We start from the raw sequence: 23,291 nt of genomic DNA, 5'->3' as shown, positions 1-23,291 counted from the left end.
TACGCACACCAATACGGATTAGATGACATATTGTGCCCATATTCAATACAGTGACGAACTCTCATGACAAAGCATTAAAACCCATTTTCATTGTACTGTATATTCATCTGTACCATACCAATCAAACATCCACAACAAATGTGCTATGACTACCTACACACCTACGGAATAGATGGAATCTCCAATGCATAACATACATAATCAAATAGCTAATTAAATCATCAGAAGATCGTTCAAATTGAATCGTCAAAATAGAATGAGATCGCAAATGCGATGGACTATACAATGAATAGGTTGTAAATCAGGCTCATTAGAGATTCATCCTCATTCCTCTTTTTTTTCGTTCGGTAACGATACTTCAATCGCACATTCTATGATTTCCCCAACTATCGATTTCCTGAAGACCTTTCACTCGTTCGATAATATCACTCACTCCACCGACTGTCTATTCAATCACCAGTCGCTCATTCCTCCCGCCCTCTTCACCACCGATCATAGGTGTATGTCCACCCTCGCTCTTGCCGTATTTCTCAGCGTATTCCATCCTCCTTTCGAATCGAGCATTGGCAGGTAAACTCCAAAGACTGGTTCGATTCTCCGGATTTCGATGTGCGTCGATCAAACCTTTACCGAAATCGTTGATGCACAGCAAAGAGAGGATGAATGTGGCGAGAAGGATGATGATTGAGAATATCGCTGCGATATCGCATACATAAATATCAGCTTGTCCTTTCTCTGAAGGATAGAGTATAGAGTGTGGTAAAATGTAAAAACGGAAGTGTGACTTTCACTCACAGAAAATAGCCATAGTGATTTTGGTGTTGCTGTACAGCCCCTCAGTACGAGGTAGCCACAACGTAGCCAATTTATAGCTATGCCGCCGTGATTATATCAGCAATCACAGCGGTCTTCCATGTCACAGTAAGTATCCGACTGAATGTGTTACTCACATGAAATACGCAATTCCAGCTACCATCAATACGAGACAAGCGGCCATCATCCTGTACATCATACACCGTTTGAGCTGGATTCTCTTCACTCGGTGAAGCGTAGATTCACTCACGGTCTATTCTCTTTTCTTAAAGCCCATCCGCAGCCAAGCATGAAGATGATCACAAGAGGAAAAGCGACAATAGTGATAATGCTTAACAAATGGAGATTCAGTGTCATGGATCATCTATCATCGGATGACAAGAATGAAGCGACACGGTTATACCCACAATTCAGCTCGTTTGGCACTCCATGCTGAAGCCAAAATAAGCATCTACGAGTGGGGCCCGTGTCAGTCAATATCTCGTACAATATTCTGCCGAGCAGGTGTGACGGGAGGAATACTCACAGCGGTACAAAAAGCGAGACCGAAAAATAATAACATCTTCAATAAACTGATCATCGTCTGGTAGTGACGATGAGCACCTACACTCTCCCAATCGTCACAGTCAGCGTGTTTGTTTCCTTGCCAAAGAGGAAGTGCGAGATGAGAAAGATGGTATTTACTCACGTTTCAGCTCGGGCTGAGCGCCGACTAATCTAAATACACTCCAACCCCAAACTTTATGGATGTACTTGATCAATACACAAAACACGATCGTACATAATCCAAAGATTATGGGAGGGACAATCATGAGTTTTTGTAGAAGGTTGAATAACGAGTCTGGTCCTGTGCATCTCTGAAGTGTTACAACCATCCTATATCAGTTTTCTATACCGCATGTTGTGACTGCAATGAGATCGTCGTTGTAGAAGCTCTCACCTCGAAAAAATCGCATGCACCTGGAGCGTTATCGTTGCTTAAGGCGTTTTTAGTTTGAGGTATTTGCAGGATTGAGTAGATTAACATGCAGAGGTTGAAGAACAGGTGCATGATGAGCTGCAATCAATAATTGTATGGTATAGATCAGCTTTAATTATCGGTGATTGTTACCGGGATGGATGAACCCACCTGAACCATATGTCTGGCTCGTAATGCATCGAAGATGTACAATAAGGAGAAGATCCTGATTGTGTTAGGTCAGTCTGGAATTCTTTTCTCACATGAACACAAGCGAACGTGAACTCACTGAGCCAGTATGAACACAGCCAAGTACACCGGAACTATCCATCATGATCAATAATCAGCTTTATAGTCCATATCATATGGCCGAAAGAGAAGAAATCTCCCTTCTCACCCGGTCGGACTTTTGCATTCTGCGATTTTATATTTGCCTATCCAATGGGTAGTGAATCGGTGCGAAACTTTTAGTCATGGTTGGCTTTCGACTTTGAGTTGATATCTTACTTACCTGTACTAACCCAAATACCGCGAATGCTATAGAAGCAATCACAATAGCTTCGAAGGCGGCTGTGTGATGACGAGTGGATACAACATTAACATGTAGCCATACATTATTTCAAGTGGATGAGATGACTATGACCTACCTACAGCCATGTATACCTTCTCCAACCTAGTAGGTAAAGCATGTCTAGATTTCTTGACCTGGTTCTGATAACTATCCATATTGGTCCTTCTACTCTGTTTCTCACCGGGTGAAGTTGATGATGTTTCGGTAAGAGGCAATAATTCGTAAGTTGATTCTGAATCTGTTCTCTGATGACCAGAACGAAGATTGTTATTCAAAGGTAGAGACATTTAGCAAGAAGAATTCAAAGGTTCTGACTGGTAAGATATACGAGTAAGATGTCCATCAAAGGATCTACTCTGGTTGTAGCCAGTAGCATTGACCCCTCACTCACACTGAATCATTGAATCGATGCTATGTCGTTTTTAGAGTGATGTTGTACGTGTATCCGGTCAGTCGGAGCTTTCCTCTCTCCTTTCTCTTCCTTGTGAAATGACAATGACGTAGAGCCTGTCGTGTGTGGGTGTGTGGGTGTGTGTCTGTGCATGAACGACATTTGAGCTGGTCGGTTCGGTGAACCGGTGCTGAAACCCTTGACCCCGCTCAAACCTACTGGGAGATCTGAAGATCAGCAAGCACGTCTTGGCCAAGCACAACTTGTGCCAGTGAGATAGGCTCAGTTGCATGTGTGATTTCCGTTGTTTTGCGTTGTAGTCGCACAGCATTAGCTTAAGATCCCATGAATGATTAATCCCATTTGTAGGAGTGTGTGGGTGTATGTATAGGTGTGATCGACTCCCAGCACTGGACTTCCTCCACATGGAGAGCATCCGCGGACACCTGAGGGAGATATCATGACGTGGATTAGTTTGTACCGTACCTTTCTCTAAAGTGGAGTGGGTGATAAGCCGTCGATCCAAGCTCTTCCTCTTGTTTAACCGGTTATTGATTTTTGGATTTTTTTTGTTTTCATAAAATTTCAAGAATCTTCTTGGTCGATATCGTCCATTCTTGCGATTTCAACACAGGGAAGATTTGATTGCCTTGATCTGTAGATCTGTATAGTCAAGATGGTCAAATCAAGAGCATCGAGAGGTATTCTCCTAACCTCCAATTTACCTCAATTACAAAACCTAATCAAGGTAAGCAATCTTGTTCAACCCTCATGTGCTCAAGCGAAACTGACCTCTTTCTTCGGTGGTCGTAGCGTGATCCAGAAGGGTACAAAGAAGAGTTCCTTACTCAATACAACCATTATCTATCTCTACTCAAACTTCAACAAGTATCTTCCGTTACTTCAACTTCGACAAGCTCAACGACCGATAAGTCGAACGAACTGTTCGGCGATTTGATAACGTTCATAAGTCAAGTCGCACAATGTTATCCTACCGAAACCAAGGAACTACCTTCCCAACTCAAGGGTTTGCTGTTGGGCACTGAAGGTGGACAGACAGTCAAGGGTGATTTGAGGAGAACAGTGGTGAAGAATCTGGTAATGTTGAGGAACAAGGAGATTATCGACTCGATCGAGTGAGTGTTCGATTTCATAGTCATGCTTCACTACCTCGTTGCATAACCACAGGTCACTGTTTGCCTATTGTCGAGTTAGCTTACAAGGTGATAATTCGTTATCTTCAGACTCCTTCAGATCCTCCTTCCACTCTTGCCTCAAGTCCCCTCTGCCCTACGAGGAGTTATCAGACATACGATCCTAACAGATATCAAGACCTCCAATCAGAAAACCAAGAATCACCGATTGAATAGAGTGGTGCAGGGCTTGTTATTTGGTATGGTCGAAAGTGGGTTGGGAGCTGAAGTTGTTGGTGATAAAGGGAAGGGTAAAGGGAAAGAAAGAGGAGGTGAGGCCATGTGGGCGGTTATGATGGTAAAGGAGCTTTGGAAGAAAGGTGTTTGGTGAGTAGTATTCCTCATCTCATGAGAGACAATCAACTGATTCACCCCATTATCCGCAGGAACGACGCAAAGACCGTATCAATTGTAGCTTTAGCCGCTTTCCACCCAAATACCAAAGTTCAATCTGCAGCACTACACTTCTTTTTAGGATCAGACAATGAAGATGCCGAGGATACCGATTCGGACGAAGAGGAAATCAGAGAAGCGAGAAGAGGAGTAAAGAAGATGGAACATCGTATGGAAGTTGGTAAGAGTGGTAGGAAGAAGGACAGAATGTTGGCGCAGATGAAGAGGGAGACCAATAAGGTGAGTCTATCAAGTATTCTTTTAGATGTTGTCAAGTAAGAGGACGCTGATCATCCGTATTTGATCTTTCGTAGAAACGAGCCAAGCACGCTGCTGGTCTCGGCAACACACCTAATTTCCCCGCTTTGGAATTGTTACATGATCCTCAAACCTTCGGTGAGAAGTTGTATGACAATCTACATAAGCATGGTGAGCCATCATTCTTTTTGGTAACATCCTCAATTTAGCTAATCTGGTTTGTATCAACGTAGACAAAATCTATTCTCTGGACCACAAGATTTTGATTATGCAGCTCCTCTCAAGGGTTATGGGAACCCATAAACTCTGTGTTTTAGGTTTCTACAGTTACATCATCAAGTGAGTGTATCGTACACCTCTCAACCAAAGGAAAAGGATAATAGAGCTAACATACACGTCAGATACCTCACCTATCATCAACTTCAAGTCACACTCATCCTCGTTTCTCTTGCTCAATCAGTACACGAGCTCACGCCTCCCGACGTACTTACACCTGTCATCCGAAAATTGGCTCAGGAATTCGTTCATCCAGGTGTAGGAGCTGAGGTTATCGCAGCTGGTTTGAATGCCATCAGAGAAGTTTGTAGAAGACAGCCTTGGTGTATGGAAGAAGATCTCTTGAGCGATCTGATAGAATACAGGAAGAGTAAAGATAAAGGTGTTGTAACTGCTTCAAGAGGTTTACTGCAGTTGTTCAGAGAAGTCAATCCGGGTATGCTTAAAAGACGAGAAAGAGTGAGTTCACCTTACCACTCACACTCATCGATGTGTGACGCTAGCTGATATCTTGTGGTGGGTTAATCGACTATAGGGAAAAGCAGCTTCGATGGGACTTATCGGTAATCAAGTTCTTGCCTATGGACATTCCAAAGATGCTGCAGAAGGTATCGAGGGATTGGAACTTCTGGAGGAACATTTCGCTCAAATGAGGAAAGGAGCCAATGGAGGTGTGTCTGACGAAGAAGGCTCGGATGTGGAAATGGCGGTAGACGAGGATGATGAGCAAGGATGGGAGAATTGGGATGTTGAGTCTGAAAGCGGATCAGAGTCAAGTGGATGGGAAGATGTTTCGTCAGGTGATGAAGATTTAGAGATTTCTGATTCGGATGATGAAGATGATAGGAAGAGGGACAGGAAGGAAAAGAAATTGAAAAAGAAAGGTAAAAACACCAAAAAGGACGATAGTGAGGATGAAGATGAAGACGCAAAGATGGATGATGAGGAAGATGATGAGATGGATGATGCGAAATCGACTGTATCGGCTGCTACTACTGCTATATCCCAAGATACCAAGAAGTTGTCTTTGCTCGCTCAACAAAAGGTAAGTTATCCAAGCGATAAAGAGGATGAATGAATGTGCGGTGATAATTGATCTCTTCATTGCTGTTGGGTGATAGATCCTTACTCCAGCAGATTTCGCATTACTTAACGAACTTCGTCTAAAAGCTGCCAAATCCCTAGCCGAATCCGGTGGAGGATCAGGAGCCAAACGTAAATTAGCTGCTTTGGAAGCTTCCAAACGACATGTTGATGCCGATGAATCAGAGAGGTTCTTGACGGAAGCTGAGATATTGGGACCTCGTAAGAAGGTTAAGGCGACATGGGAAGAGAGGATGGAGTTGGTTCAAAAAGGAAGAGAAGGAAGAGAGAAGTTTGGTAGTTTGAAGGGCAAGAAGAAGAAGGAAACTCCAAGTAGTTCTACGAATAGGGAGAAGGCGAGGAATCAACCTATCATGATGGCTTTGCAGTGAGTGATAATACCATCTTACCATGATGATCAAAGAACTCTGATGGCTGATTCTTGTACGGCGATGTAGTTCCAACAAGGTTATGCAAAAGAAGAAAGCTTCCTTGAGGGATAAACAAATCAAATTGAGAGCTGCTATAGACAAGCAGAAGAAGCTTAAGCATTAGACGAGTTAAGATATTGTGTGGACTTTCTAGTATATATGTATATAGGGCGATCTCCATTCTTGTGTAATTTGATCCATCGGCTGCAATGCATGAATATTTACATAGATACGTTTCACTTGAAATCGTATAATATCGTATACGATCCCCGAGAAAGGCAAGAAAACCTCACGCAAATTCCCTGTTCAACTTCGGCTTGAGGACGAAGTCGCATTTTGCGAATTAATTTGAGTTCTGACTTGAGTGATTTGTCTTCCGATAGCAGCGTACGATAATCTCGTAGCCTGTCTCGTCTCATACTCAACACCTGAATCGCTTTGATTTTGAGAGCTGATTAGATCACCTAATTGTTGATGTTGCTCTCGCAAGGAGTTCAACGCAAGTTGTAAGTCGGATAATGAAGGATTGGTCGATAAGTTGTCAAGTTCAATGTTATTGGACATGCTGTTACGTATAAAGTTATGTATGCTATTCTCAGGAATTGGGAATTGAACTCTGATTTGTTGGATGAAAAAATACTCGTAGCCTGAGCAGATAGTCACATTTCCATAACATATCTCTATATACCTATCTCTTAAGAGAGCTCGGTTCGGTTCAATCCCGCACTTTTCGTACTTAGTCTTCCGGAGATCCTTTGTGTCCTGTACTGTGCAATCACTCCGACGATCAGTATTACCTCAACCCGAAGCAGGCTTCTTGCAAAGGATCTTGGGGATTGGATCTCCACATTGCGGTCTATTGTATAAGATCTTTTCACTCTGTCTTCCTTCAGCCTCCCTTTCTTCAGAGGATAGGAAAACCCGACAGTAAACCCAACGAAGACAAGATCGATGATTCATTCACTCATCTTCCGTTTTCCAACAACGACATGCATATACTTCATTCGATGTGACACGACCCTTACTGTATGTCTAATACAACTTGATTTACTTCTATGACATCAAGACAAGACAATTTTTTCTTGAAGTTCTCCAACAAATTGTCGATTACTTGAACAACCGTGCAATGCCACTTCTATGAAAAATTCTTCGGTACCTATCGAGCAATCATTCACCAACCAGTCAGTCAGATCTCACTTCCACACCATCATACATCATGAAATCACTCACCTCACTCGGCGGAGCATCACTCGGACTAACAGTCATAGGCGGTACTTCATCCTGATCATTCCCCTCTTTACTATCCTTCTTTTCTCCATGTTTATCACCTATGTTTGGAACTTCAAAATCCACAACACTCAACCTCTTTATCAATTGACTGATATTTCCAGATTGGCTTGGTGCCCTACTTCTCCTGCCTCCTCCCGTCGCACTTCTTGAACTTGTACGTTGCAGTGGTAATCCATTCTCACCCAATACACCGCTCCCTGCTCCCATCTCTACCGATCCAACAGCAGGTCCCTGTGTAGGCATGGGAGTCATGCCCTGACCGAAAGGATTAAACAAGAAGCTATTCGGTCTTCTACCTGACATACTGAACGACATCGAATGTCCAGATTGTCTCCTAGACGATCTACCCGTAGACGCTGAGAAGGGATTACCGAACGAATCTTCCGATAAGGCCGTAGCGGGCGTAGCAGGCGATTGATCCCTTGTCCTAGGTAAAGATCTGTTTCCTGCGGCATTGGGACCGACAGACTTGCGTCTTTCGGGTGAAGCAGCGATGATAGATTGTCTCTTGGCCAATGGCGAGGACGAAATGAGAGGCGAGAAATTCGCCTTGGGCGAAATCTCGGTTTTACCTTTTGGCATGGCCGAAATCTCGGTTTTACCTTTTGGCATGGCCGACACTTCTTCTCCATCGGATGGTATAGGTATTCCAGGTTCGGCATGAGCCAAATTCGCATCGGGCATGGGTGAAGCGTGAATGACGACTTGCTCGCCCTCTGCTAGGCCGTTGACTCTCCAGGATTCCTCACCCTCGACGGATTCACCATCCTCTTCATAATAATCTTCATCATCCATCGTACGCACTTCTTCTCTGAATTCTTCTATTTCCCGAGTGATGGCTTCTCGCAATTCTTCTATAGTGGTCAAGGCTTCCACTTGTTCCCATTTTGAGAAGATTTCAGGACAAGCAGGTTCGTCTAATTCGTCATGATATGTTGCCAAGTATGGATGCGATAGAGCTTGCGTGACGTCTATACGCTGAGATGGGTCAAAGGCGAGAAGTTTAGATAGGAGGTCCAAAGCTAATCCGTGATATTAGCATTGTTACCACTGGTCGCCTCGCACGGGGTCAACTCACCATCTGGATCAGCCTCAGGAAACAAGTCCACAAATTCCACTCGAGACGAATGTGGTAATGTTCTGATATATGCAAGAGCCTACATAATAGTCAGCATCGCTATTCGGAGATGGACTTGAATCTTTCGGTGAGTGTTACTCACTTTCTCACTGCTTACTCTCGCTAAAGTCTCATCGTCCGGCGTTCCAAGTACTCCCAATATGAGGTTCAGCTGATCAACATAACTATCATAATTCGAGCAACGATCAGCGTTTGCCCCTCACAACCTGATCTCATAGCCGAGCTTACTCTTTTCCCTTGAACAATGGTTTACCGCCTAATAGTTCTGCTAGTATACAACCTATGGACCATACGTCGACTACGAGATGGACGATCAGTCATCGGTGTCAGACTATAGTAGAGTAGAATATGACTCACTAGCAGTAGTGTATCGTTTGTTGGAAAGCATGATCTCCGGCGCTCTATACCATCTCGTTGCGACGTCTGCAGATCGTCTTGTCGTTAGCACAGATAGAAGGTAGTGCTACCATTGGTAGAAGTTAGGTGATGAACTCACATTCCGTCAACTTGCATTCGGCATTCTGATCTTCTTCTCCAGTGACAGGTTTAAACCCCCTCGCCAAACCGAAATCACATATCTTCAATTCACAATCTGAATTTACCAAGAGATTACCGGGTTTCAGATCACGATGGATCACGTTGGCAGTGTGTATATACTTTGAAAAGGAGTTGTAAGCATTGAACAACGATGAGGAAGCTTAGAAGGTAGGTATGAAGTTAAGACGATGTAGCGGGGTGTGAGATATCCATTCAACTCACTTTCATTCCACGTAACAACTGGTACAGGAAATACTGAATATGACTATTACTTAATGCTTGACCTGATCTCACTATCTGATGTAGATCTGCTTCCATCGGCTATATCATAGAACAGATATATTGGTAAGCTTTTGTTGTATGAAGCACAACGTGTGAGATCAAGTCACCTCCATATACAGATATCTGAAAGTTCACAGCGGATCATCAGCATGTGTCTTCCATTGACCTGTACTATAAAAACGACACGTACATCTCATTGTATCCTTCCCAAACATTATCAAGGTCTATCAATCTGTTCCCATTCCACACCATATGCTCGTCAGGTTTCATATCCCATCTCCCATTTGGGGGAAGTCTCACTCACCCAGTCAAATTCTCATGTCCTCCAAAATGCCTTAAGAGCGTTATCTCCCTCAAAGCCCTTCTGGCCAATATAATCTTGTCGAACACCCTCGTTATGCATTTTACAGCTACCGGCTCGCCAGAATAGGTATCTTGAACATTTATGACTAATCCGTAAGCACCTTGACCTAACGGACGGATGAGCTTCCAACGAGAGGGTAGGTGAAATAGGCGATTGAGGGTGTGTATAGTTTGGTAGTCTCTACAGTATTCATATGGGTATCAGCATTGGGCATCGTCACAGGGGATGAGATGGATTTAAGAGCAGGAGCACGGGGAGTTGAGTTGGAAACATGATTTTGAGGGGAGATCCCACCTACCTCTCTTTCAGTGATTTCTCACTTAATGGATGACCCTCTTCTTCCTCCTGCGTCTGCATCTTTGCTAATCCCACAGCCGAAGGGGTAGGTATGATCCCGTCCAAACCTCTTTTGGCAGCTGCTGCCATCTTGCTCGCTCCAGTCTGAGGAGTTTGATTCACACTTGGAGCATTCGATGCTGATAACGCATTTGGCTGAGTTACTGGTGTATGTAGATTACTATTACTATTTGGTAGACCTGGTACGGACGCTGAGGATAAAAGTCCAGAGACAGAGGTAGAGGAAGAAGCTGTCAAACCCTGTTTCGATAATGTATGATTTTGGTTCTGTTGATTTACGCCTTCTTTGAATGCTGGACCAAGAGCTCCTAAAGCGAAATTAGTGTTTGAATTCGATGTTGTAGGAGTAACTAAAGGTTTACTTGAACTTCCACTTCCACTTGCATAGGACGACGAAGAGGTAGTGAGATCTGACGAGGTGAACAATGGGGCGGACGGTGCTCTGTTCATTAGACCGGGAGCCGTGATTGCTCGCTGGTGGGACGAGATACTGGTAGTGACTGAAGGTGAAGATTGGGAGTGACCAGGTAAAGTGGGAGGATTAGGGCGAGGCGCTTGGGAGCGAGGGATGAGAGGAGCGGTAGGTGGAGTGAGCGGTGGTGAGGATGACATGGTGCTCCAAATACTCTAGTGATTGATATGTATATGCTGGTTTGGGTTGTTGGTCCGAATGTCGAGATTCAGAAAAGTATCAGGACTGATCGATAATTCGCAGATACAGGTTTCACTTCGACTATCACTGTCCTAAGACATACAAGTGAACCATTCCCATGTACTATGCACGACTATCCTATGAGTTATTACGTGCTAAACTACTTTAGAGATAAGAAGAGTCGTGTGGTGCCCCTATACTCGTATGATGATATGCGAAACTGAAAGGAAGGGAAGGATAAGGACAATGGTGGCGATTCGTTGCAGGTGTCGACGTGTGTCTGTATCTTGCTATCGAAGTATATCAGCTGAGAGTGAGAGTATACACACAGAATGATATGAACGACGAATCGAAGAGGAGAAGAAATTGAGATGGGATAAAAAGTGAGATGCAAGTTTGGAGTATGGAAGTAGAATTTACAACCGCCGGTTTAGGGATCACTCCATTTTGAGCGCAACTTTACCGATTCTTGTTACGTTGACAACGTTTCTTTGTTTCTTTCCACAAGCAAGCTAAGGGGGGGAAGGCGGGAGCGTCGATCACTTGCACTTGATTGCTCTCCTCTTCGGCGTCAGAAATCAGAACTCAGGAGTCCGAAAACACCGAAAATATAGAGCATCATATTTCCCTTGAACCCATTTCCATTTCAGGGTCAGGGTGTTTGTTTCCAACTCGTTCATCATGCTCTTTCCAGATCAACCGGAATTACCAACGATCACTGAGCAGTGTACTGGCAATATATCATCTTCATGTAAAGCATCTGAGGGTATCAACTACATATAAAATGATCATCTTCGCATCGCATAGACCCAAACCGAGAACAGACGAAACGGAACGAGAAATACAACGGACATATGCACGTCCGTGAGGAAAGCGGGTATTTATGAGCACATCATGCTGAGATGATAGCTAGGAGTTGGTTTGCCATAGATTCGTCCGACAGATCATCAGACCTTCACTTTTTTCTTCAATTCTGCCATTCACTCATACCTCGCTCTTCGAGCTTCAACGATGGGATCTCGATTGATTGCCATTCTGACATCTCAAAATCGGTAGGAATCCCGCTTCTTAGAATTCATGATCCCAATTTGGATCGCCCCCTGCCCTTCCTCCACCATTCGACCCTTGGGCCCTACCATTCGATCTTCCACCTCCGGCATTACCATTCGATAAACTAGATTGTGAACCGTTATTTCTCCAGGAGTTGTTGTTGTAGTCATTCGGACTATCATTTATCCAATCTACTTTCTTATTGTTTGATTTCTTGTTCTTAGATGATCTTCTCTTGGATCCATAATCTTTACCCCACTCTGGTACGTCGGCGTCTGTAGCTGCCACAGGTGGATATCCGGAGTTCGAAGCGTTGGAAGATCTTCGGGCTGATGCTCGCTGCAATCCCTTTCGTTTAGTTGACTATTCTTAGATGGGAAAGGGGTATCCGCCAACTTACCTCCCATCTATCGCCTGATGTGCCCGATTTACCACGTTTGTAAGATCTGCCATCGCCTACTGTACCCTCGAAATTGGCTGGGTAATGCCAGTTCCTCTGGTTCGGAGCTTGGTCTGTAGGGTGAGAATCAAACGAAAATGACTGACATCAGTCACGATTCTTCATTGCCTGGGAAATGAATCATCCCCTCCATATATCATGATGATGAACCTCGGTATTTCAACCGTCTCATGAGGAAGAAATCATGATACTTTGTATGAGGACAAACTCACCCTCGTTGTAATACTCCTCATCATCACCGGTCCACAATCCTTCATTCCTCCTTCTCTGTACTTCCTCAGGATCAGACCTGATGGAAGGATCGTAGTTCCCACCTTCCTCACCCTCTTCCAACTCTTGATCTCTAAGTGTCGAATGCGCGTTCCTCTCGTCGAATCGTTTGGACCATTGATTCTTCCTTGCTCGTCGTTCTCGGTCGGAATTGTCGACTAGACCGTGCTATTGACAGTTATGGGAAATTCAGCGAATGTTCCTCTTTCCTCGTCGGAGTCGGAATCGTGCAGGATTTCTCTGATGAAGAGAGACTGATTGGGGGAAATGAAGCACCGCTTGACCTACCTTGATTGCCCATTTGGGTGTACGAGCTCTGTTTTGGTTGTTACGTATATTTTGGATATAGAAGCTGATCAGGAGCACCCATCGGTAAGTCACGCTTTATATCTTGGTGTTCTGAGTTTGTTTCGGTTACAAAACATCTCACTCACTTATGGAAATGACAAGGGAAATCTATGGAACATCGATGATCAGCAATGATAACGAACAATGATTTGACAGATAGCAGATAAGACTTACATCCTAAGATACATAGGAAAACGTTGATGAAGAAATCTTTTCCTATACCGAAACGGATCGCTACGGCTGTATTGAAAAATTGGTCAGCAGGCGCAACAAGACGTAAACACCCGGAATGCAGGTGCTGGAAGTGAGGTAGCAGACGATGCACAGCTCTACATCGTATCATCTGGCACAATCTCCTGCTCGTTTGACAGATGGATGCCTTGCACCATATCGATCCATCTACATCTGCGAGAGAGAACCGTACTCACCGATAGGAGGTAATAGGAGACCACACAAGAACAAGAAGAATTGAAATCCATGATGCTTCTTAGGTACCAATGAGATCTTCTTTGGTAAATGATGGTTCGTCGACATCTTGAAGAGGATCTATCTATGTACTTCTCCGTATATCTTGATGACGGTTGGTATATCAGATGAAATGACTGGCCAATATGGATCAAGCAGGAAGATGTCGGTCAGATGTGGTGAGGGATGGAAGATAATTGGCTTAGGTAGACTTGAGTGGGATGACTGTTTGTTTATGACGAATGCGAAGTTGTGTTTCGGCCCGTCGGAAATCCAAAGTATACTGACCGAAATCAGACAAAGGGAATAAGTGAGAGTAGGGTTCACTTGACTCTCCTTTCTGCCTGATGTCCTCAGCTGGAGGAACGTATGTACACCGGTAGTTGATGTGTTACAGGTGATATATCGACATTACACAATTGGATGAGGATGAGCAGCAAGATGCTGTAAGAGCAAGCTCTCGGACCTCGGCGGACGAACGAAGAGCCATGTTATCATTGTGTTTGCAATTGCCACTTTGGGAAATAAGATGGAAATCACATCACGTGATTGACAACGTACGCTGTGCTGAGGTAACTAGTCACTGTGAGACAGCTTTGTTGGGATGATTGCTTGTTGCACACTCAATTAACAGGTCACTACAGCCAGCAAGTCTATACCGCGTACATACATCCCGGCAACACGCCAGTCGGTCAAGGAATGGAACATGACGATCACAATAAGTCTGGCCGCGATCTGGGACAGAGACGGAAGATGTAAGATGTAAGATGACTTTACAGGCGAATACCATCAACGGTCAGCTTGGTCGTGGGTTATCAAGCAACCAGCCGATGATGCATGGTGAATGGGGATGACGTGGATCAGGATGACTGTACCGAGTACTGACAATGACCAACGCGACTTACTTGTCAGATCAAATGGATATTCCTCTGGTCAAGTGCCTCCTCTCCAAGTACTCGACCATCCTTTGGGTTCTCACGCATCAAGAACACCAGAGTTACTGTCTCTCATCATGATCACCCCAACCCACCCATCTTGATCTCGTCTCGATCTCTTTTCCTTATTTCTCTTTCTTCCATCATCAACCCTTCCATCCACTTCTCCAGTTTCATCCCTACGTTTCCACATCCCCGCTGCCAACGGACATTCGAGTCTATACACCATTATATATCAGCCCAATTCACCTTGATGTCTTCTCATCCTACTTCTTGATCCACCCATGCCGTCAAACGCACTGACAACAGTCATTCCTGATACCGCTTCTCTTGTTACTCATAAAGCACTATCCGTATTATACATTTTTTATATCGGACTACCGCTCAAGATAATGAGCGCTGTTGTAGATTCTATCTCCGAGGCTGTCCTCCCTCCACCTTCGACCCCACCAGGAGGGAAGAAGGATCAAGGTAAAGCTGATGTCAGCTCTGGTCCGGGTGGCAAACCTGACACCGTCTCTCCTACTGCTACTTTGGTCGATACCTCCTCTTCGTCTATACTCACCCGAGTCGATACACCTCATCCTGAAAGATCGACGCAAGGTGATACTCGAAGAGTTTCAATCTCTGCTGCGAGTCCCATCGTCGCTAATTTCACTCCCGAAAGACGACCTCGTCAATTATATCAATACGAGGAGCAGGAACCACACAACCTATCCGACTCGGAACACTCAGACGATGGGAACGAACCTCTTCTCAATCCTTATCGACCTGTCAACCCCGATAACACTTTCGATAGTACCGCTACTTCCGGTTCAGATGTCAACATGACCACTATTTCCAGCTCAGCCCCTGAAGTTTCCTTTGGTCCGCAAGAGGTACCTTTCCCACTCCGTCAAAGAGAAACTCATGTCGATGCCCATAGTACACCTAGTCGACCTCCAACTCAAACTTACCAACCTAGATTCAGGACTACAGATGCCCCTCCTGTGGTCATAAGACCCATCACTACCGAGAAGATACAACCCACTTCCAGATCTGTCACAACAGCTACCGCAGTGGTCTCAAGTGGCGATGACTACGACTCCAAACTTCTCTCCACTTGGAGGCGAGAACAGATCAAGACCACATGCACCGCAAAATTGATGGCCGGTACCACTCCAAGACCCATTCCTACCCTTCATGGGCCTTTGTCCCTACCTTACGCCAGAAATCCAAGGTAGGTTTCTCTTCGGCCGCACGCCATAGCATCTCAGACGAATTTTATCGTGTATAGTTCTGAATCAGATCTTCTAGAGCTGACATCTGATTACATCTCATAGTGGTGTCGACGCCACAGTGGCCGACGAATCAGCTTATCTCTCTCACGTATTTGGTCTTCGAGCTGCTGGAGGTATGACCCTCAATGATGCTGGTGTCAAAACTGCCGCAAGACGGGTATCTTCCGGTACTCACAGCAGCGGCACTACAACAAGTCGATCTGCCTCGGGCTCGAGTGGTTTGGGAAACACCACCAAAAGCAGTCAAGATCGAAGTGTTCTGACAGAAGGTAGCAGCTATACCACCGCTGGTGGTACCCATCATGCAAGACCCATCGTCATCCGAGATCCATACCAGAACATTGGTATCAAAATTAAAGGCGTTCCTCCTAAAGAAGGTCCAGCAGTACCTCTGATCAGGGATTCGAGGGTAAGTGAACTCCCACACATCATCTAAGATATGACTCAATGCTGACCCGTCTTTCTACCCGATCAGACCAGCACTACCGAAGACAAGGAGAACCTCGATCCTTCCTCCAGCAAACTCCGAAGAAGGGCATCCGAGACGTCTCTTCTCGAACCCAGGATTGGTGACGCTGTCATCGGTCCTTCTCGATCCCAAGTCAACCTTCGCGATCTGACTAATCTTTCTCCCATTCCTGGCTCACCCGCAGAGAGTGCTGCCCGAGATCCTTTCCGAGTACTTTACAACAGAGCCCTTACTAGTGGCGTCCATGATTCGAATACCGAAGGTCTTCTTCCGGTGCATCCTGAAGCGACTCATTCTGGTGCTATCAAACTTCCGACTTTGGTGCCCATCTATTTCAACCCTACTTCAATGACTTACGAGGTGGCTGTTCCTCAACGAAGCTCCTATGAAGATCTACATATCAATACACCGCTTGGTGTGGTGACGCCTCAAACCCTTAAAACCTCTCACGCTTCCACTGTTCAACCCAGCAAAGCTGACAGTAGCGATAACTGGAGAAAGAAAGGGGAGAACGCCGACACCGACCAAGCAAGCCGAACTGGGCTGGTCGTACCTGCCAACACACCCACAGCTACACAAGAGAACAATGCGGATGATAAAGGTTCTACTGCCGAAGGAGATGTCATGACGATTGATACTCTGTTCGAGAAATTCCATACGACTGATGAACAGGTGAGTGATGCACTCTCTTGAAATGAACCTGTGATGTAGCTGACGATTGTCGATAAGCCCGAAGGATCTACGGACCCCACAGCAAGCGTGGCTTGCCAGGCTTCTAATAAAAGAGAATCCGCCAAGCAACCGGGACTGAAGGTGAGTTTCGTTTGGCGCAAGCAGTATAATGACCTGACAGTATTTCCGCCAGTCATCTAAGAGCAATCCCGCATCTCCTAAAGGCACTTCAGTCAATGTCCTTGGTGAAAGTACCAAGAAGCTCAATGCCGATGCTCCGCCTTATTCACCTTCCAAGACTGAAAAGCATACCAGCTCTACCAAGAAGAGGCCTTCGTCACCCATCACCACCAAAGGAATGCCTACTCCTTCCAAAGCCAACTCGTCTTCTGCAAGAGGCACACCTGGTGCCGGTAAACTCTTGAAGAAATCTGGAGGCGGTGAAGAAGAAAACACAGGCAGTCCCTCTACATCTGTGACTTCGAAGGGAAAGGGAAAGGCTAAGGCTGGGAAGAAGTAGTCTTTCCTCAACTTCTCGTTTTTTCATGATTTATAATATGGTTCGCTTCTTTCTTTCTCTCCACCTCTCTTTCGTACCCCCCTCCGTCGTCGCGCACACCTCATCCGTTCATTCTCTTCTTACAATCAATCAGCATAGCACAAACGAACAAAAAGTCTACAAAAACAGGAAATAAATGTATTTTTAGTTTCGGGTCAGATTTCATTCATCAGTAAACATTTGTACCTGTTGCGAACATCGCAGTCAAAGCATTATTTTCATGAAATGCATTTTGTCATATGTCCAAAAATTTCATGATGGGATGTCTCCTCTAAGCATAACTCTCTATATGTGGGATAATAATCTATGTAGAGAGGAATATAATGAGGGTTCATTGAACAAGATGGGTATCCTATTTTGAACGTTTCATGTTGGCTTTCTTTTTGACCCCCTTGATCGTATAAGAAAGCGATACGAGGGGGCTTCGAAAGAGCCTGGTGGGAGTGGTAAGGAGTAGATAGAGGACGCTCCACTGGTAAGATTGAGAGTTGTGAATAAATGATTTTCTTCTTCTTTGGTCTGGAAGGATATAGCGACAGAGAGAAGTGAAATGCATGATGAAGCACTATAAGGAAGCTATCGCAGTAATATTAGCAAATATATCAAGCAGGACAGAGAATGTCACTTACCATACACAATACAACGACTTTTAGTCTAGATATGACGACTAGCAGACTACACTACACATCGTTCTACATTTGGATGTTTGATCGGTTGATGAGGGTGTCTCCTCATATTATATCCTTAACTCATGTAAGTTGGAGCTTTCGGTGGAAATATCAAGGCTAGATACTTTGTTATATTTGTTTATGTATACGTATGCTGTTGGCTTACTTTTTGACCCCCTGTATTTGTAGTAATGCAAATAAGGGGGCTTCGAAAGAGCCTTTTGTTGAAAGGTGATGGGTAATAGGGAGATATTTTAGAATGATGAGGGGAAAATGAAATCTGACAAAGCACCAATCGTCGTTGAATATTATATCATTAACTGGGATGAAGCTCTTGAGAGATCGTCTGATTGAAAATGCAGAGAGCGTGATTGAACGTTATTTGCATACTGAATTGGCATCATTAATAACCTATAATTCAAACTGAATCATTATCAGCTTATTTTCCTTCCCTACGAAGCCAAGCCAACATCACATTCATCATCCATATACTAAGTGAACAAGAGAAAGGTAATGACGGTGAAGGTTACTCACCTGTTTACTATTACTGCCTTACAATCTTCTAGGTTTCCTTGCTCTCGTCCCTCCAATCTTGATCTTCGTCCTATCTTCCACCCTTGTAATCAAACTCCTGATCTCTTGACCTTCTGGACCACTCAGAGCAGACGCAATGGCTTCTCGTCCCATACCGAACAGTCCATTAAATGAGACACGTAGTTGTAATCTCCTATTGGATGGAGTGGTAGTTTGATGATACTCTAGGATTTTCTCAAACATCTTGATAGAAGCTTGAGTAGCAGCTTCGTAACTTGACCTCTGACTGTTTTTAAACTGTCTATCACTTCCTCCCGATACGTTCGTAAACACCGGTCCTAGTCCATCTGTAAATGAGAGTACGATATTATTTCGAGTCGATCGGACATGCAGAGTATGAGTAGGGACAAGATGTTTATTGTTATCGTTAGATTTATCCGTCTCGGCTAGCCACCTCAGTCCTGAGCCCTTGCTACTTCTCGCTCGGGCTGGCGAGCTAGGAATAGGAGTGGAAGTGGGGGTAGAAGTAGGAGTAGGGATGGTCTTGGTAGAAGATGTAGGAGAAGGTTGAGAAGTAGGTATAGGTTCTGCATTTTGATTGGACGTGGAGGGCGACTCGTGAGATTCAGTGATTGGTTCTGTAGTAGGATCCTCTTCTAACAAGGTCGTGGTTGTGGTTGTGGTTGGTGTAGAAGGAGGGAATTGACGTGGTCGAGTGAAATCTAGACCGTGTCGTGAAGACGAAGCGAACGAGGCTGTAGGGATAAAAGTGGGTCGGGATAACCGAGAAGAGGTGGAGAAGATGGTAGAGCGTATGAGGGAAGCCATGCTGGAGCGGTTTTTGAGTATTAACGCGAGCTGTGATTGCTGGATCTGAGGATGCAGATTTGAGATATATTGTGTTGTAATGTTGAGAGATGGACAGATGGCACTTTCACCTCTCATTCAGCTTTAACTTACAGGGACGGACTTTTTTCGAGGAATCGGAAACTCACGTGACAGCCACAAATGTGGCACTTTAGATTCCACCAGAGGCAGCCTCAGATCTGGTTTCTGCGTAGAGGAGTAGAGAGAGAACGAGGGATGCATGGCAATGCAGGTTCGCAGAAGGGAGGCACTGCGAGATGAGGTTCCGTAGACTGGTGTGACGCTCCACAATGGGTCCTTTCTCCAGACATGCGCTCCTTTCATGGTCGTAGACTCTTTCGCTTAGCGCCGCAAAATCCTTTGCCCAATGTACAGTGTCCGTTGCTCTCTCTGACTCTCTATATCTAGGAACGCACATGAGCATCACTTATAATGCATCTTACAATCGCTGTGTTTAATTGAGAGGCCTGACATATCTTGCCTTGCAGCTCAATTAGAATGGAGAGACCTGAACAGGTGAGTGTACCAGCCCAATTTGCAAGAATCACGTTAATGAGATTGTCAGCCATCGACTCGAAGTGGCGAATGCCCTTCTCCTCCCGCTCGATCATTGTCTACCGCTGGACAAGACCAAACTTCCCAAGCATCCAAAGATTCCAGCCGTGACTCCTACGGCACGTTCTCGGGCGTTGTCAAGGAACAACCCACTTTTGGAAGTCCCGAGGATATGAAATATCAATTGAGGATTTTGCCTCAAAGAGAGACTTCTGAAGGGGCTTCTACGAGACTATTTGCTCCATGTACCTCGCCTTCCGAAGTCTCACAAGGTGACTCAGATGGATCTGATGACATCGCATGCGCAAGTATAGAGGCCCTTTGTTAAGCTGTTTCAGGAGGCGTTTGGCCCATCTGATGTGATGCATCATGAGTTTGATCATATAACATGGTATTGATGGCTCTGCTACATATGATGCGACTGAGGCACTGTGGCAGGTAGCCCTTATAGATTGAATATGCAGGCCGTAACACCGTCAGCGATCTTAAAACCGAGTACGTCGGGAGGCTTCTGATAATGCCCTCAAGGAGAGAAGTCAAGATCCTTCACAAGAGAAGCATGGTAGAATGCCTTCGGATGTCTAGAGCTGTCATCCACCACTGCAAAACTCTCCATGTCTCGTCTGGACTTTGTCATGACGCCTGTAGCTTATTTATCTGATGGTTTGAAGCTTGGATGACTTCATTTCTGCACAGTATAAGCGAGTTGTGCTGTGCAGAAGACCCTGTAGATAGTAAGAACTTCCCAGGCTACATCAAGGTCATGTTTATATATAACTCTTGATTCAAGTTAATCTGCATCTTCAACCAAGTCACTTACCCATGATTTCTGAGTGTCGCGCCTTCTGATCAAAACAAAGATGGAACTTCATCATCCGTCGACCCCGGCAAAGATGATCTCACTGGATTGACCTTGCGACCCACTACCAGATATACAGCTGCTTCCACCTCCTCAATTGGCGATACCAAGTACATCTTCAACAAGGAGGAATTATCATCCTATATGAACACACTGAAAAGACAACTTGGTAAATTCACTGTAGACAACGAGGCTCGTAAGAATTCTGTGGAAGGTCTGGTGAGGGACTGTGACGTGATCACAAAATCGATCGGAGAATCTTCCACATTTAAAAAAGAGAACCTGGCTCAATTATCCGAGTCTTCACAAAACCTTTTGAAGGTGATCCAAGATGAAAAGAGTGGTTATTTCGAATTTCGAGATTCGATCACATCCCTTCGCAGGAAAGTTGAAGAGCTTGGTTTGACCCCTAGACAAGAAGTATCACTCATCAACTTGTCCAAAGATCGTCCGGAGGGGGAAGGCCCGTGTACAGGCTGTATAAGTGATTTCCTAGATGGACTGGAGAATAACGAACTTCCCAATGTTGGTCTTTGTGCAGCAGGGTGCTGTTGGACGATCTGCGCAGTGAGCTTCTCAGTTGCTTCGGCGCTGTTCGTACTCACGGGCAAATCAGAATCCTTTTGGTCTCTCAGGTAGGATATGTATAAAGTTCGACTCCGACAACTTGCTGATACTGTCCTACTTCGTGAGCGGGAGTACCTGCCAAAGTCTCATAAACATGCAATAATTTGAGCTCTGTAATCGTATATTATGTATAGTAAGCACCGTGACACGGTCGATACAGTACGGATGCCCCACAGACTTGTGCGAAAGTGACTGTAAGTCGTAAGTGCGTGAGTGAATACGTTATCTTACTGGTGCGGAAGGCCCGATGAGAACGGAGTCGTCAATAACCCCTCTCGTCCGATCCTGAGACCTGCTAAGCCTTCGATCTGCTTAACGCCTGGAGGCCTACATTTGGATCATACTTCGAACAAACTTTGACGGTCATAGCCCACAAATTGATACTGTATCCTCAAAAACAAACCCTACTAAATCACCAAATATCAAATACTGAAGACCAAATCAATCCCTGCATCGTAGCTATAATGACCGTACCAGTCCTTTTTACTTCAGACAGCAAACGAAATGATCTCGATGTACTCACAGAAGGTTTCGCCGCTTCCAGTAAATCTCCAGAGCCACCACTGCACCCAGCTGCTTCAACCACCAATCGCTCTGATACCAATGATCTTGCGTCGATCGCGACAAGTGCTAAGATTGCTCGAGATATCTATTCGATCTATCACACTGACCCAAATTGTGCTGGGTGGACAAGCCAAATGAAGAATTTCGCCGAATCGCTGGAAAAGTACGATATCGACGATATTACCAGAAAGAGACTGTACGACGATGTCCATAAGATTCTACTTTGCTCCGACCCAGGTCAACCAGCCTCACACTTCACCTCTAGCTCTGCGAATGTGGTAAAGTCTATTTGTGAGATGGAGAAGAGTATGGAAATACAGAAAATCTGGAATACCCATTTGGAAAATACCTTCAACCAGCTTAAGAGGAGTTTACGTACCTCACAAGATACTAAGCCACCCCAACATGTTTCTACCTCTGATAATTACAATGAAGATCGAATGAACGATGTCCTGATGCACACCGGAAAGGATGATGTCGATACGAACAATGACCTCATCCAGAGAATTTCAGATCTATGGGACGACCATGAACTCTCAGCTCCCGGATCAGTATTCGATATTGTCTTGAAGAGGAGTTTGGCTGTTTCCGGTATTGCTGTGGCGGTGGCAACTTACCTTGCCATGTGTGGAAGGGAGAGTACAGTATAAGGCCGGAATGACGAGATACGCAACGGCTGACAATCCATTGTATACTCCGAGTCCTGAAATTGGAGTCTGACTCGATTTGTACGGCGTTGATGAATTAAGCTATGATACAATGTGGAGTACTATTGCTATGCATAAATCATGAATGGAGCTGTGGCTCTTGCCACAAAAGGAACAGATCGCTTCTTGCTTGGCGCAATGACGATAGGTCAAAGGAGAGCTTAAAAATCTTCAGAGATTGTCGCAAGTATGCTTCGTTCCTTTTCACCGATGTTTGCTCAAATATAGCTTCTCAGTTCGCCCATTCGTCAAGAAGATGACTCCCAAGCTTCCGCATTGAGATACTTCCTCTCCAGGTCACTATTCGAGACATTGCCTCTTCGGTTGTAGTATGACTGAGTGGAGCTTCTTCGAAAGGAAAAAGCGTCAGAGGGCTATGACAGCTGCAAGATCAAGATCAGGTTCAGAATATAAA

The 23,291-nt window shown here is 44.9% G+C and overlaps 9 protein-coding genes across 9 annotated transcripts; 4 read left to right on the top strand and 5 right to left on the bottom strand.

Annotated features, from left to right (window-relative positions):
• Nucleotides 1-445: 445 nt before the first annotated feature.
• I203_103436 (uncharacterized protein) lies at nucleotides 446-2,629 on the bottom strand (the record flags this gene model as incomplete). Its single annotated transcript, XM_019149408.1, has 13 exons — nucleotides 446-696; nucleotides 796-872; nucleotides 951-1,001; nucleotides 1,064-1,144; nucleotides 1,221-1,264; nucleotides 1,340-1,416; nucleotides 1,502-1,670; nucleotides 1,754-1,870; nucleotides 1,943-1,997; nucleotides 2,061-2,094; nucleotides 2,169-2,205; nucleotides 2,283-2,341; nucleotides 2,419-2,629. The coding sequence occupies 13 exons, from the start codon at nucleotides 2,627-2,629 to the stop codon at nucleotides 446-448; spliced, it is 1,263 nt and encodes a 420-aa protein (XP_019001433.1).
• Nucleotides 2,630-3,409: 780 nt separating this feature from the next.
• I203_103435 (uncharacterized protein) lies at nucleotides 3,410-6,491 on the top strand (the record flags this gene model as incomplete). The annotated part of the gene is made up of 10 exons (XM_019149407.1): nucleotides 3,410-3,481; nucleotides 3,547-3,869; nucleotides 3,978-4,253; nucleotides 4,313-4,559; nucleotides 4,634-4,748; nucleotides 4,811-4,916; nucleotides 4,979-5,312; nucleotides 5,389-5,898; nucleotides 5,975-6,324; nucleotides 6,395-6,491. The coding sequence occupies 10 exons, from the start codon at nucleotides 3,410-3,412 to the stop codon at nucleotides 6,489-6,491; spliced, it is 2,430 nt and encodes an 809-aa protein (XP_019001432.1).
• Nucleotides 6,492-6,673: 182 nt separating this feature from the next.
• I203_103434 (uncharacterized protein) lies at nucleotides 6,674-6,931 on the bottom strand (the record flags this gene model as incomplete). The annotated part of the gene is made up of 1 exon (XM_065517318.1): nucleotides 6,674-6,931. One exon carries the CDS (start codon nucleotides 6,929-6,931, stop codon nucleotides 6,674-6,676), a length of 258 nt encoding a protein of 85 aa, XP_065374136.1.
• Nucleotides 6,932-7,502: 571 nt separating this feature from the next.
• On the bottom strand, nucleotides 7,503-10,947 carry I203_103433 (uncharacterized protein; the record flags this gene model as incomplete). Its single annotated transcript, XM_019149406.1, has 12 exons — nucleotides 7,503-7,523; nucleotides 7,598-8,679; nucleotides 8,736-8,814; nucleotides 8,878-8,959; nucleotides 9,024-9,093; nucleotides 9,153-9,218; nucleotides 9,292-9,451; nucleotides 9,555-9,653; nucleotides 9,722-9,737; nucleotides 9,805-9,846; nucleotides 9,919-10,158; nucleotides 10,277-10,947. 12 exons carry the CDS (start codon nucleotides 10,945-10,947, stop codon nucleotides 7,503-7,505), a joined length of 2,628 nt encoding a protein of 875 aa, XP_019001431.1.
• Nucleotides 10,948-12,055: 1,108 nt separating this feature from the next.
• On the bottom strand, nucleotides 12,056-13,649 carry I203_103432 (uncharacterized protein; the record flags this gene model as incomplete). The annotated part of the gene is made up of 7 exons (XM_019149405.1): nucleotides 12,056-12,376; nucleotides 12,438-12,550; nucleotides 12,710-12,935; nucleotides 13,056-13,119; nucleotides 13,202-13,223; nucleotides 13,290-13,355; nucleotides 13,544-13,649. 7 exons carry the CDS (start codon nucleotides 13,647-13,649, stop codon nucleotides 12,056-12,058), a joined length of 918 nt encoding a protein of 305 aa, XP_019001430.1.
• Nucleotides 13,650-14,907: 1,258 nt separating this feature from the next.
• I203_103431 (uncharacterized protein) lies at nucleotides 14,908-17,456 on the top strand (the record flags this gene model as incomplete). Its single annotated transcript, XM_019149404.1, has 5 exons — nucleotides 14,908-15,734; nucleotides 15,838-16,204; nucleotides 16,271-16,936; nucleotides 16,994-17,077; nucleotides 17,130-17,456. The coding sequence occupies 5 exons, from the start codon at nucleotides 14,908-14,910 to the stop codon at nucleotides 17,454-17,456; spliced, it is 2,271 nt and encodes a 756-aa protein (XP_019001429.1).
• A 1,259-nt stretch (nucleotides 17,457-18,715) lies between these two features.
• I203_103430 (mitochondrial 37S ribosomal protein uS11m) lies at nucleotides 18,716-19,525 on the bottom strand (the record flags this gene model as incomplete). The annotated part of the gene is made up of 1 exon (XM_019149403.1): nucleotides 18,716-19,525. The coding sequence occupies one exon, from the start codon at nucleotides 19,523-19,525 to the stop codon at nucleotides 18,716-18,718; it is 810 nt and encodes a 269-aa protein (XP_019001428.1).
• A 537-nt stretch (nucleotides 19,526-20,062) lies between these two features.
• Nucleotides 20,063-21,617, top strand: I203_103429 (uncharacterized protein; the record flags this gene model as incomplete). The annotated part of the gene is made up of 3 exons (XM_019149402.1): nucleotides 20,063-20,080; nucleotides 20,130-20,391; nucleotides 20,980-21,617. 3 exons carry the CDS (start codon nucleotides 20,063-20,065, stop codon nucleotides 21,615-21,617), a joined length of 918 nt encoding a protein of 305 aa, XP_019001427.1.
• A 452-nt stretch (nucleotides 21,618-22,069) lies between these two features.
• Nucleotides 22,070-22,819, top strand: I203_103428 (uncharacterized protein; the record flags this gene model as incomplete). Its single annotated transcript, XM_019149401.1, has 1 exon — nucleotides 22,070-22,819. The coding sequence occupies one exon, from the start codon at nucleotides 22,070-22,072 to the stop codon at nucleotides 22,817-22,819; it is 750 nt and encodes a 249-aa protein (XP_019001426.1).
• Between the last annotated feature and the right edge of the window lie 472 nt (nucleotides 22,820-23,291).

This window comes from Kwoniella mangroviensis, assembly GCF_000507465.2.
Source record: "Kwoniella mangroviensis CBS 8507 chromosome 1 map unlocalized Ctg01, whole genome shotgun sequence".
Taxonomy (NCBI): domain Eukaryota; kingdom Fungi; phylum Basidiomycota; class Tremellomycetes; order Tremellales; family Cryptococcaceae; genus Kwoniella; species Kwoniella mangrovensis.
This window is presented reverse-complemented; position numbering and strand designations above follow the sequence as displayed.